Source organism: Camelus bactrianus, chromosome 16 (genome assembly GCF_048773025.1).
Source record: "Camelus bactrianus isolate YW-2024 breed Bactrian camel chromosome 16, ASM4877302v1, whole genome shotgun sequence".
In the NCBI taxonomy this organism is placed as follows: domain Eukaryota; kingdom Metazoa; phylum Chordata; class Mammalia; order Artiodactyla; family Camelidae; genus Camelus; species Camelus bactrianus.
In genome coordinates, this window is record NC_133554.1 from 8076352 (window position 1) to 8089076 (window position 12725).

At 46.5% G+C, this 12725-nt stretch overlaps 1 protein-coding gene across 4 annotated transcripts; it reads left to right on the plus strand.

Annotated features, from left to right (window-relative positions):
• Positions 1 to 2642: 2642 nt before the first annotated feature.
• On the plus strand, positions 2643 to 7256 carry LOC105077475 (C-type lectin domain containing 10A). 4 transcript variants are annotated; one of them, XM_010965870.3, is made up of 10 exons: positions 2643 to 3205; positions 3878 to 4071; positions 4657 to 4773; positions 5085 to 5180; positions 5277 to 5348; positions 5452 to 5523; positions 5662 to 5748; positions 5837 to 5988; positions 6234 to 6337; positions 6473 to 7256. In XM_010965870.3, the coding sequence occupies exons 2-10, from the start codon at positions 4005 to 4007 to the stop codon at positions 6627 to 6629; spliced, it is 924 nt and encodes a 307-aa protein (XP_010964172.1). In that variant the 5' UTR covers positions 2643 to 3205; positions 3878 to 4004; the 3' UTR covers positions 6630 to 7256. The 4 variants fall into 4 exon arrangements, with proteins under 4 accessions (XP_010964172.1, XP_010964171.1, XP_074198430.1 ...); XM_010965869.3 differs by having other exon boundaries at positions 3930 to 4071; XM_010965868.3 differs by lacking the exon at positions 2643 to 3205 and having other exon boundaries at positions 3244 to 4071.
• Positions 7257 to 12725: the final 5469 nt, after the last annotated feature.

The window sequence follows — 12725 nt, forward strand, 5'->3', positions numbered from 1 at the left end:
CTCTGCTCTGACTCCTCAAAGTCTGCCCCGCTAAGTCAGAGTAAAAACAGATCTGCAAAAATACTTACAAAGCACTAAAAACTTGTTGTTCCATGTTTTGCCTCTGTGACTCACCTACTTCTTCTCTATCTAGGTCATTTCTCTATAAAATCTCTGGCATCTCTGGCAAATGGGTGATCCTTGTACATACCAGACATTCTCCCACACCAGGACCTTTGCACTTGCTGTGCCCTCTGGAACACTCTTCCTCCTGAGGCTCCCCATGACTTGCCCTCTCACCTCCTTCTGACTTTTTTTGCTCCGAGATCATCTTCGCAGTAAGGCCACTCTTGACAGCCTGTTAGACATTGACCTGATCTGACTAACTTCCTTGCTGTATTTCTCTCCATAGCACTTATCGCCATGTGACAGTATGTATATTTTACTCATTTATTCTGTTCATCTGTTACCCACTAGAATATAAGCTCTATTGACCAGGGTTTTTTCTGCCTGTTTGTTCACTTCTGAAGGATGCCTCTTCTGAGGGAGGATGCCTGGCACAGTGCAGATACTGTCGACAAAAATAGTCCAGAAACTATGATATGAATAAGAATAGAATGATAAGAATAGAAAAGAGTTTTATCTGAGCCAAGCTGAGGACTATAACCCGGATGCCAGCCTCCCAGATGACTCTGAGAAACTGCTCTGGGGAAACATGGTTTGCAGCACAGTTTTATATCTTGTCAAAACAAAGAACACTAAACAAGTCAGAGATACATTTCTTCAAGGTTTCAAAAAAAAAAACCCCAAAAAACCAGACTGACATGTACACAGTGAGTCGGTATGGCCTTGGGACCTGGGAAGGGAGTCATTATCAAAGGAGGACCAGCATTAGCGTCCCAGGAAGAGAGGCATTTAATCTTTACTTCTAACATGGGCATCCTTTACTTCTGGTCAATGCTCCCTTTTCTTTAATAATTAAAGCAGATGTACAATTCAGGTTAACTCATGAGCTAGCCAGTGACTTCCCCATACCTCAACACATGAAAATTTTCCTTTATCAACACCCAATACATACTTGTTTTTTTTTTTAAACACCTTTCTTTTGGTATGATTCTTGTACAGTAAACTAGACATATTTCAGATGTACAATCTGATGAGTTTTGATAGATGTATACACCAAAATAATGAGTAAATGCTTGGATGAGTGAATGGAGAAACATTCCATGCTCTTGGTGGGAAAAGTTCAATAATGCAAAAATGTCAATTATTCCCAAATTAACGTGTGAATCGTGGTAGACACAGAGGTAAGAGACCCCGACCTCCCTTCCAGGAAGGACTTGGTGCCCAGCTGTGGGGACTGTAACCTGTGCAGACAGCCACCTCTCCTGAGGTCCTGCCCTTGCTGGGGTATCCTCCATCTGGCGACAGCGAGGTGGGTGATAAAGGTCCCATTGCAGCCCAGTGATGGGCAGCTCTGGCAGGCAATGCAATCTGAACTCCCAGAAGCCCCTGTTAGATTGGCTAAAGCTGTTTGCAGCTGTTTAACGCCTCCCTCTGCCCTCTCCTTTCCTTTCCCCTTCCTTCCACAGGTGTTGATGCTTAATAAGTAGCCTGCACCCTAAATTCAGTCTCAGCACTGGCTTCCAAAACCCAGTCTGGAACAAATACTAATTAAAATACCCGTGGGGGAGGGTACAGCTCAGTGGTAGAGCACTTGCTTAGCATGCACGAGGTCTTGGGTTCAATCCCCAGCACCTCCATTAAAATAAATAAATAAATGTATAAATAAATATCTAATTACCTCCCCCACCAAAAAAAAAAAAAATACAAACAGAAAGAAAAAAACCCCACAGTTCTGGAGGGAGGGTATAACTCAGTGGTAGAATGCACACTTAGCAGGCACAAGGTCCTGAGTTCAATTCCCCAGTGCCTCTGCTTAAAACTAACTAAATAGATAATAAATTAAAAAATTTTTTTAATTAAGAAAACACCAAATAACAAATAAAAATAAAGCAAGAAAACAAAACAAAACTGGAAACAACCTAAATGTTTATCAATAGGGAAAAGCTTAATAGATAAATTATGGTACATATTATGACATGAGATGAAGATGAGAAGTGAATAAAGGACATTTTATAAACTGATGTGGCAAAATGTTCCTGAAGCCTTGTTAAATGAATTTTTAAAAGCAAGTAGCAGAACACAATCCCATTTAATTAGAAAATAAAATCTAAAATGGATATGCTTTCCTTCTTCCCCTTTTAAGACACTAGGAATCCTTCCTATTGAAAAGATTGTGTGTGTGAATTCAGGGCAGCCCCCTTTCAAGGATGGAAAGGGTTGACAGGATTAAACTGAATCCTTTTGTTAAGATTGTGTATGTGGAGAGAGCCCAGGTTACGGTGTCAGGCAGCATCGGGCTTGAATTCTCTTTTGCTTACCAGATATGTGATCTTGGGCAAATCACACAATGGCTCTGAGCCTCAGTCCATCATCCAAAGTTCCTCTCAAGGGTCTGGTGGGAATTGAATGGTTAATGCACGGCAAACGTCTGGCACAATCCTCATCGCAGATTTGGTGTTCAATAAATTCTTTTTTTCCGAGGCTCCTCCCCTCCCATTCTGGCCAGGAAACCCTATTGTCAGCCACCCTCTCCCCTCCTTCTGAATGGAGCGGGAAGAGCTGACCAGAGCTGGCCGAGCTCCATGACTGAGACCCCAGAGGAAGCGCAGATGCCTGGGACTCAGCGTCAGGACTGAGCAAGAGCACAGCAATGAGTTCCTCCGGCCCCGGCTGTGCAGTGATGGGGACACCGACAGTTCTGATATTCATTCAGATGCAGGAAGTGAAAGGGGTGTGGGGCAGAGGGGAAACAACAGGTGGCACCTCTGGTTTCTTCTGGTCTAACTCCTCTCCCTCAAGTGGGAAAATTGAGGAAGTTAGGGGAGCTCAAAAGAAGCGGAAAGGGAGTAGACCCTCCCTGGAGGAAGAGATTAAAGCTGGCCCTATATCCAGCTGCCCCTACACACCATCTGCCTGGGTCCTGATTTCAATTCCTCCCTGTTGTTATTTACTGCCCCAATTGGGGGGATCCCCATTTATAGACTCCTGGCGGCGCCTCCTTCTGTCAGCCCCACTCCTGCTTTTGAGGATTTAATTTTTTCCACCTCTGGTCATTACTGCACAAAGAACTCAGGAATCACCTCCTCTTGACTTTTCACAGGTAACCGGGCTGGGGATGCAGATGAGACCAAGGGGACAGGGAGGATGTCAGAGAAAGCAGGGATTGGGGACTGTGGGTCTTAAGTGGGATGGAGTGGGAAGATATACATGGGGGCAGCTGGGGATTTAATGACCGAGTGGAGATTTTAGACTCTTCCCTACATTGGATGCCGATTGAATAATGGCAGCTACAACCTTGGTCACAAGCTGAGACTCGCACTCAGCCCCGTCTCAAGCCTAGTTCCAGCCTCATCTTCAGCCTCCACCCCAGCCACAGCCCGAACCCCATAGTAACCCCAACTTCCCCTCAGCTTCAGCCCTAGAGTCTGCTTGAATCTTATCACCAGCCCCAACCCAAGCTTGAACTTCCACTGTATCCTATTTCCAACTTCCGCACCAAGCTTAGGTCCAACTCCATCCATAGCTTCAACATGAGTACTGACCCCAGTCGTAGCAGGAGATGCAACCTTGCTTCCAGCCTCAGTGTTAGGCCCAGTCCTAGCAATACATGTAGCTCCAACTCTACCTCTGCCATCAACCCCAAACTCAACGTGACCCTCACTCAGGCCTAACCTTGACCCAACTTCCGACCTCAGCTGCAAACCGAAGCCCTTCCCCTCCCCGTGCCTAGCCTTGGCCCTGGTTCCTTCTCGACTCTCATCTCTTACCTCAGCTCTGGCCCTGACCACAGCTTCTACCTAGTCCCAGCCTCCCCTCTACCCCAGCTCCTGCCCCTGCCTGGCCACTGGCCCTGCCTCCATTTCATCTCCGACGGCCTCAGAAGCTGTGTTGGTCCAAGCATGTCAGTGAAGTATGAAGACCTCCAGTACTTGGAGAGCGAGAAGAAAAGCCATGGCTCTACAGATGGTAAGAAGGAAGGAGGAACAGTCTTTCCTAAATCCCCTCTTCATGTTTAGAAGGGTTTCTGTGGTCAGGTCCTGTCTGCACTTCTACCATGTGTACTGGTGGGGTCCTCCACGCTAAGGGGGTCAGGCCTCAGCCTCTGGGAGCCCCAGTAGGAAGAGGGTTCAAGGTCCACAGCAGGCCTGGCCTCCTATGCTCTGGAGAGGGCATCAAACCCATTTTCTAACCTGTTTTCACTGATAAATATGAGCCTGTTAAGGATCTGCCTGCTCCCAGCTCTCTCTGGGTCCTCCCACCACCTCCCCCAGCTCTGATGATAGGACCTTACATATCGCATCGTCCCCTGTCTGTGTGTCTCTGTGTACATGTGTCCCCGGGGGTGTGAGGCGCCCAGGTGATGGAGCACTTGCCCTGGTCCATGAGGAGTCAGAGGCTTGGACGTCCCCTGTCCCACAATCCTCCTTGTCCAGGCTCCTCCGAGCACTACCTGCACCAGCCTTCCCCCCGACAGGTCTCCGTGGCCCTCTCTTCCTCCCCGTCTCTCTCCTGTCCGGACCCTTCTCATCCTGACACCCTCTCCTCTTGCAGGGCTGCCTCCCCCACGGACCTTCCTACACCGTGTCCTCTCTGTCCCCTGGCCACTCCTGCTCTCCCTGAGCCTCAGCCTCCTCCTGCTGGTCGGCATCTGTGTGATCGGATCCCAAAGTGAGGGGCACAGGGTGGGTGGGGACGAGAGAAATAACCGGTTGCGGTGGCGGGGGTGCGTGGATGGCGATAGTGATGGATGAGGGTGACTGCTGGCTTTGTCACTTATCAATTGGGGAATGAAGTCAAATTACTTCACCGCTCTAGGCCTCAGTTTCCTACCTGCAACATTGAATAACAACAGTGCCCGTCCCTTTGGGTTGGGTCCCTGTGGGGACCAGTGAGACAAGGCACATCAGGTACCCCACCCAGTGCTGTCAGAGAGGGAGCCTGCTGGCCCCTAGCACTGATTGTCCCATCCACCTGATCAGATTCCAAGTTTCAGAGGGACCTGGCGACCCTGAGAATGACTTTTAGCAACTTCACTTCAAACACGGCAGCTGAGGTCCAGGCACTGAACTCCCATGGTGAGCCAGGCATGGAAGGGGCTCTGGACCTGGGTAGGGTGCAGTGGGGAAGCCGGGAAGGCTAACTCCTGAGCTCTGAGTCCCCCTGTCCTCCAGGTGGCAGTTTGCAAGAAAAGATATCATCCCTGAAAGCCGAAGTGGAAAACCACAAGCAGGAATTACAAGCAGGTGAGAGACACTCCGGGAGAGTGTGTGGAGGGGCCGGGGCCAGGCTCTCAGGACAGAGCGGGAATGGGAGCAGCCACGTGGTGCTGAGTGCCCTCCCCTCCAGCCCGTAGCTTGAACGACAAGATGTTTTCCCTGGATGGCAAGTTGGAGAATCAGCAGCAGGAACTCAAGGCAGGTCAGGCCCCTGCTCCCCTCCACCTGGGCAAGGGAGGGCAAGGGGGCTCCCATGCATGGACCTCTGGTCTCCAGGGGCTCATAGAGCAGACCTCACACCCAGGGCACTGTCTCCACTGCCCATCTGTGTGTGTCCCAGGTTATTCGGAAATGCTCCTGCAAGTCCAACATCTGGTCAAGAACTTGAAGTCCCTGACCTGCAAGGTGGCTGCTCTGGAGAGCAATGGTGAGGGGTTTGGGGGTGTGCTTGGCCCTACTTCCTGCCCATGGCCCCTGGGCAGCATCTCAGACCCTCCCCCACCCTGGCCCCTTAGGGTCTCGCAACACCTGCTGTCCCACTAATTGGCTGGAGCACGAAGGCAGCTGCTACTGGTTCTCTTCCTCTGGGAAGCCCTGGCCCGAGGCTGAGAAGCAGTGCCAGCTGGAGGATGCCCACCTGGTGGTCATCAACTCCGGGGAGGAGCAGGTGAGGGCCTCTGGGCCTCGCATCCCAAGACATGTCCCATTGAAGCAAACGGTTCTCAACCTTGGCTGCACATTGGAATCACCTGGGGAGCTTTAAAAACTACTGCCATCTGAGCCAGACCCTCAGAGGTTTAATTGGCCCCGGAATCTCCTCAAACGATGTAACTGACACGTGAAGTTCAGAACTGCTAGTCCAAGGAGCTGGCTGGGATGGGGAGAAGTCACCAAGCCCTACTGTCCCCCCAGAATTTTGTCCAGGCACACATCGCCTCCTACACCTGGATGGGTCTCAGCGATCTGGATGGAGTCTGGAAGTGGGCGGATGGGACGGACTATGAGACCAACTTCAAGTGAGTACCCCCGGCTTTCTGTGTCCTCCCTCCTTCAGCTCTGCTCCTAGAGGGTCTGACCCACGGCCCCTTCTTCCCAGACCTGGGTTCTGTTCCATCTGACCTTCTGAGTTGGCTGTTGTCCTCTGCCCCCAGGAATTGGAAGCCAGGTCAGCCAGATGACTGGTCCGGGCATGGGCTGGGCGGGGGCGAGGACTGTGCGCACTTCCATCCCGATGGCAAGTGGAATGACGATGCCTGCCAGAGGCCCTACCGCTGGATCTGCGAGGCCGGGCTGAGCAAGGCCACCTAGGAGGGTGGCCCGAGTTGTTTCCTGTGGACCCGCGCCACCAAGGAACTGGCGGGGTTGGGGGAGGGGGACCTGTCTCTCTGTGGGAGACAGATAAGCCCGGGGAGACTGGAGCACTGCCATCATTTCAAATATTTTTCCTTAATTTTGAAAAGACTGTATAGTGTTCCCAAGGTATTTTTAAAATTTCTTCTTCATTGAGGTGTAATTGACATATAAAGTTGTAAGATACTTAAAGTGTACATCGTGATTTGATACATGTATACATTGTAAAAGGATTCTCCCATATAGTTAGGATATCCATAACCTCACATACTTCTTTTGTTTTCCAGGTGAGAACACTTAAATTCTACTCTTTTAGCAGATTTCAATTAAACATTACAGTGTTATCAACTATAGTTACCATGTTTTACATTAAAACCATCAGTTCTTATTCATCTTAATAGCTGAAAGTTTGTACCCTCTTACCAACCTCTCCCTCTTCCCCTGACCCCCCAGCTCCTGACAACCACTTCTCTGCTGTTTCTATGACTGTGACTTTAAGATTCTACATATAAGTGATAAGTTATTATAAGATATTGAATATAATTCCTTGTGTTATACAGTAAATCCTTGTTGCTTATCTATCTATTTTATGTATAGTATTGTGTATCTGTTAATCCCATACTTTACCCCTCCCTTTCCCCTTTGGTAACCATAGGTTTGTTTTCTATGTCTGTGGATCTGTTTCTGTTTTATATATAGATTCATTTGTATTATTTTTTAGATTCCACATATAAGTGATACCATTAATATTTGTCTTTCTCTGCCTGATTTACTCCACTAAGTATAATATTCCCTGGGTCTGTTTTTGTTGCTGCAAATGGCAGTATTTCATTCTTTTTATGTCTGAGTAATATTCCATTATATATATACATATATACATACATATATATGTATATATACACACACACACACACACACACACACACATATACACCCCACATCTTCTTAAGCTAATTGTCTGTTGATGGGCACTTGGGGTGTTTCCATGTCTTGGCTATTGTAAATAGTGCTGTTATGAACATTGGGGTACATGTATCTTTTTGAATTCGAGTTTTTGTCTTTTTCCGGATAGCGACCCAGGTGTGGGATTGCTAGATCAGATGGTGGCTCTATTTTTAGCTTTTTAAGGAGCCTCCATACAAACCACCCCATAGTGACTGCACCAATTTGCATTTTCACCAACAGTGTAGGATGGTTTCCTTTTCTCCACATTCTCTCCAGCATTTATTATTTGTAGACTTTTTGATGATAGCGATTTTGATTGGTGTGAGGTGATACCTCATTGTGGTTTTGATTTACATTTCTCTGATAATTAGTGACGTTGAGAACCTTTTCATGTGCCTGTTGGGCATCTGTATGGCTTCTTTGGAAAAATGTCTATTTAGGTCCTCTGACCATTTTTTGATTGGGTTGTTCATTTTTTTGATATTGAGTTGTGTGAACTATTTGTATATTTTGGATATTAACCCCTTGTCCGTCGCATTATTTGCAAATGTTTTCTCCCATTCCAGAGGTTTTCTTTTTGTTTTGTTGAAGGTTTCCTTTGCTGTGCAAAAGCTTTTTAAGCTTGATTAGGTCCCACTTGTTTATTTTTGCTTTTATTTCTTTTGCCTTGGGAGACCGATCTAAGAGAATATTGCTACAATTTATGGCCAAGAATGTTTTACCTATATTCTCTTCTAGGAGTTTTATGGTGTCATGCCTTAAACTTAGGTCTTTAAGCCATTTGAGTTTATCGCTGTATATGGTGTGCTCCTCTTTCTTTCTGGTTCCCCTTCTGCTCCAGTAGAACCATATCTGTCCTTGCAAGGACAGGGAGGCTGGTCCCCCACCACTGTCTCATCTCTGGATCCGGGTTTACACCGTCATACTGCTGTTGATATTGAAAGAGAAATTTTTAGAATCCTAAAAATCTCTCTCCTCTGGCTCTTGCAAATCATTGTGGCTTTCAGAATGTTGCTTTTGTTGTGAGTCTGGAAAATCCATTCAGAAATCCAGTTGAAATTTTGGCCTTAGTTTATATGCATACTCACCACAACTCTGGGCAGACTGTGGAGAGCGGTCACTGCTGAACCAGTGGTGGGCAGAGCAGTGGTTACACAGAGATTGGCACTAGCAACAGAGGAGCCTCATCTCTTGCTCCAAATATTAGTATTGCATGCTTTCCATTTAATCTTTCCACACTGCTTGGAGCTTCTAACTGCATAAAGTACTTGTTTTCATTTTAAAAAAAACTTGACAAATAGATAACATTGGAAATATTTAATGAGAAGTTTTCTCCAACTTTCACACACTCCCCAAGTTTGGAATGAGCGAGTCAAGGTCACATTGTAATGGTCACCCCCACAACAAAGACAAAATCAAAAAATTGCCACCTGGCTGAGGCAAGATTGGGTGTGACAGGGTCATGGGTGCCACAAAGGGGCTGAATGATGATTGGTTTAAATCTACTAGGACACCCCCACTCTCTTTTGTCCATGATTGGTTTTGGGGTAGACATGTGACTCTGTTTTGGCCAATGACACTTGAGGATCTGGAATGGGCTGGGGCTTCTGTGAAAGAGTTTTGTTCTCTGATGAAAATAGAAAGATGTCTAAGGGAGGAACCTTGATTGTTGCCTTCCTGCTGTGGACAGTTCCTTGCTAAGGACACGATGTTTGTAGCAGTGTCAGCTGTCACAGGACTATGACGGGAAAGTCAGGAGTAAGGAGTTATTTAACTGCTGATGCAGTGTGAACCTACAATGACTCCTTGGGGGAAGGCAGAGAACTGGGTGTTTAGTGGGTCCAATGCTGGCTTAATGCTATGCACTGAGTAAGGTGCCTTACACATCCTGCTTCTCAGCTGAAATGAAAACGTGCACTTCTCTTAGAGTTAACCTACTTGTAGGTTTGGGGGAAAAGGACAGGAATCTGAAGAAAATATGTGAATCATTGGCTAGAAAAGAAGACAAATGCCTCTAGCTGTGCCCCCAGAATTAATAGGATTTGAAATGTCAGAATGAGTCATACCTGGTCATGTTTTACAAGTGGAAAAGCAGTCCCATTGTGTATTATTCACATGGTGTGTGATTACTTCACATGGTATGTGATTACTTCATGGAGGCGGATGGGAACAGTCTATTGCCATTTAATAGAATGGTTTCAGAATGAAAAGGAAAACCGTTAAATAAATCAGGATAAGCAGTGCCTAACCTTCCTAATTCCACCACTTTTCCTGAGATTGATTTGCACTGCCTGAGGACAAGGGGCTAGACCCCTCTCCCTGGCGTACACAGAGCCATAACCACCACCACCTGAAATAAGCCAGTTCAGAAGTTCACACATAAACTCTCCAGCTTCAGACCTTGGCCATGGTGTACTGTGACTAGGAATGGAGTAATTCTGTCCCAGAAGATCATAAAGAACAGAACGCTTACATGAGCTAAACCGCCTTTAACCTTCTGCAAGAAATTATATGGGACGGCAGTTGCAAAAGAACTGAAAAAGATTGTTCCCTTCTGTCAGCAAAACTGTTTGTTAAACTACACTCTGCTGAAGTCCTCGTCGGGTTCTGTTGATCCAGCAGATGGACAAGAGTGAATGGGAAGTGACCTCATTTGCATTATACTCCCCTGCCATCTGACCACTCGTATTAATCCTGAGACCTTTACCAGTTCACTGACTGCCAGTCAGAGCCGGGTCCATACTTCTCAGCATAAGGGACTGGGATCGACACCCCCCACCCTCCTTGCCTTTGCTGTCCTCATTCCACCGCTGCTCTTCCGGATTTTCCTGGATTCTCAGGATGTCTCCTCTCTTAAAGTCAAGGAGAGGCTGGGTCACACATCCTCTGGCTCTTTCTGCCTGAAAATCGCCCCATTTCCCTGCCAGGCCCTGGGAAATGCTTCTATCAACATTGTAGTGTCCAAATAGGACATTTTGTAGAATTCCAGTAAAGTGGGCAATGAATCAAACTCCTGATCTTCTGTTTGAAATCTGAGGTGACGCAACCCAGTTATTCCGCTCCTCTGAGTGGAAGTCGCCTGCCTTGGCCATCTCCGCATCCGCGTGCTGCGACGCTGTGGCCACACGCAGCCCCACCCGCCCCGGCAGCCACCTCCCAGCAGACCAGCTGGGCTCTCGGCCCCACTGCTGCGCCCGAAATGGCAGTAGCAGCTGTGGGAACTCCCCACTGGAAGTCCCCCTAATCGTTTGATAATTTTTTTTCTTATTCATATTTTCAAACTCTCTTCTATTTATGTAAACGTATTAGATATATTTATTTGTACTTTTCCAGTAATTCCAACGTCTAAACAACAAAATTCTATTCTGCTGTTTGCTATTTCTGCTGACTCTCATCCCCAATGTCCCGTTTCCTTTTGTGTTTTGTATTTTTTTTTTTAATGCTATAAGCTCTTAGGGTTTTAAACTTTATCCCTCAAGGTTCTTTCAGGTCCGGTCTGGTGGTATATTCCTCCAGACAGGATTTATGCTTGCTTCTGCCAGGTGCCTGAGGGCCTTCCAAGCTGGGGCTACTTTAAATAAATCACTCAGCTGGATGTTTCTTGAAACTCAAATGAAGTGTGTATTTGTGCCCTGCTCCTGCTGGAGGGCAGGCTTGTGGTTATGAGTTTTTATGGGAGTCTTCTTTCATCCTCTGGAAGACCAGCTTTCTTCTTGTCTTTTTTGTGGTCCTTCCTGAGGCTGCTCTTAGGATCTGACTTCTTCCCTTATGTGGCCCAGGCCTTCTTCACCTGCCACTCACACGGGCGCACAGTTTGAAATTCCCTGTTACTATATTCAGCTTTTGGGTCATTATCTACTTTAGCCCTGCTTAGGTCTCTGGATTTGTGCTTCAGCTGTCAGAAGCCCTCTTATTTTCTTTCTAGCTAAGCCACTAATTTAAAAGGAAATAGAACAGTTTTTTTAATCCAGATCTTTTAGGTATTTTGTAGTAGGAGTTTAGCTGCCCTATTGCTAGAAAAAGAACTTAAAGCTAACATTTTACATTTATGTGTCTTGTATCTACCCACCTTGCCAAATTTCCTTCTTAATTCTGAAAGTTTTTATGCTAGGGCCTCTTGTGTCTTCTAGGTACTCAGTCCTATCAACATTGACTTTCTTTTTTTGTACTTGCTAGGACCTCTGGGCATCGCTGGGTAACAACAATAATAATGCGTATCCTTGCTTTTTAATGATTCAGATCTAATGATTTGCTCTTTACAGCATCTGCCCTTTTGAGAACTGGCCTTTATGAAATTTAAGACATTTCCTTATATTTCTATTTTACATAGTTTTTTCTTTTAATTAGAACATGGCTGCTGAAGCACATCGTGTCTTCTTAGAGCTGATTGATATTTTGATTGGCTACATCCAGTTTGGAACCAAGCTGGGCCTATTCCTGCTTCACTCATTCACCCTGCCAGTGGGCTGAAGCTGAGGATGCAAAGAGAGAGGGAGAGAGCTCTGAAGACAAGATTTCCAGGCTGGATTCAGATGATAAAGGGCCTTGTACTCCTAGCTGAGGAGTCTTGAGTTTGTCCTGAGGGCAGTGGGGAGCTTTTGTGGGTAGATCAGATTTGAATGAAAACAAAACAAAACAAAACAAAACAAAACAAAACACCACTCTGCTGCAGTGGAGAGAATGAATTGCTGGGGCCAGCTGGTGGCAGAGAGACCAGTTAGGGTGTAGCTTCCCTCATCTAAACTTGGGGAGGAGACACATGCTTTTATCTGTTGCTGCTATATTGATGCCCACTTCATACCAAACATTATGTCAGATCCTTTACATGGAGTGTAGGTGTTTCTTCCTGCTCCGTGTGTGTGTGTGTGTGTGTGTGTGTGTGTGTGTGTGTGATGGAGGAGGGAGGAGTTTGTGGTAATAATCAGAGGGAACAAATCACATTAATAATAACAAACAAAAAATTCCCATCAGGGTCCCAGGAATAGGCCCCTCCAGAGTAACTTTGCTTTTCCAACCTCCCCAAGTGCCTTCAAGCACCAACGGGGAGTTCTTAGATAGTTTAGCCAAGTCCCTTGGTTTCCTATGCAACACTGGTTCTTTTTTCTCCTT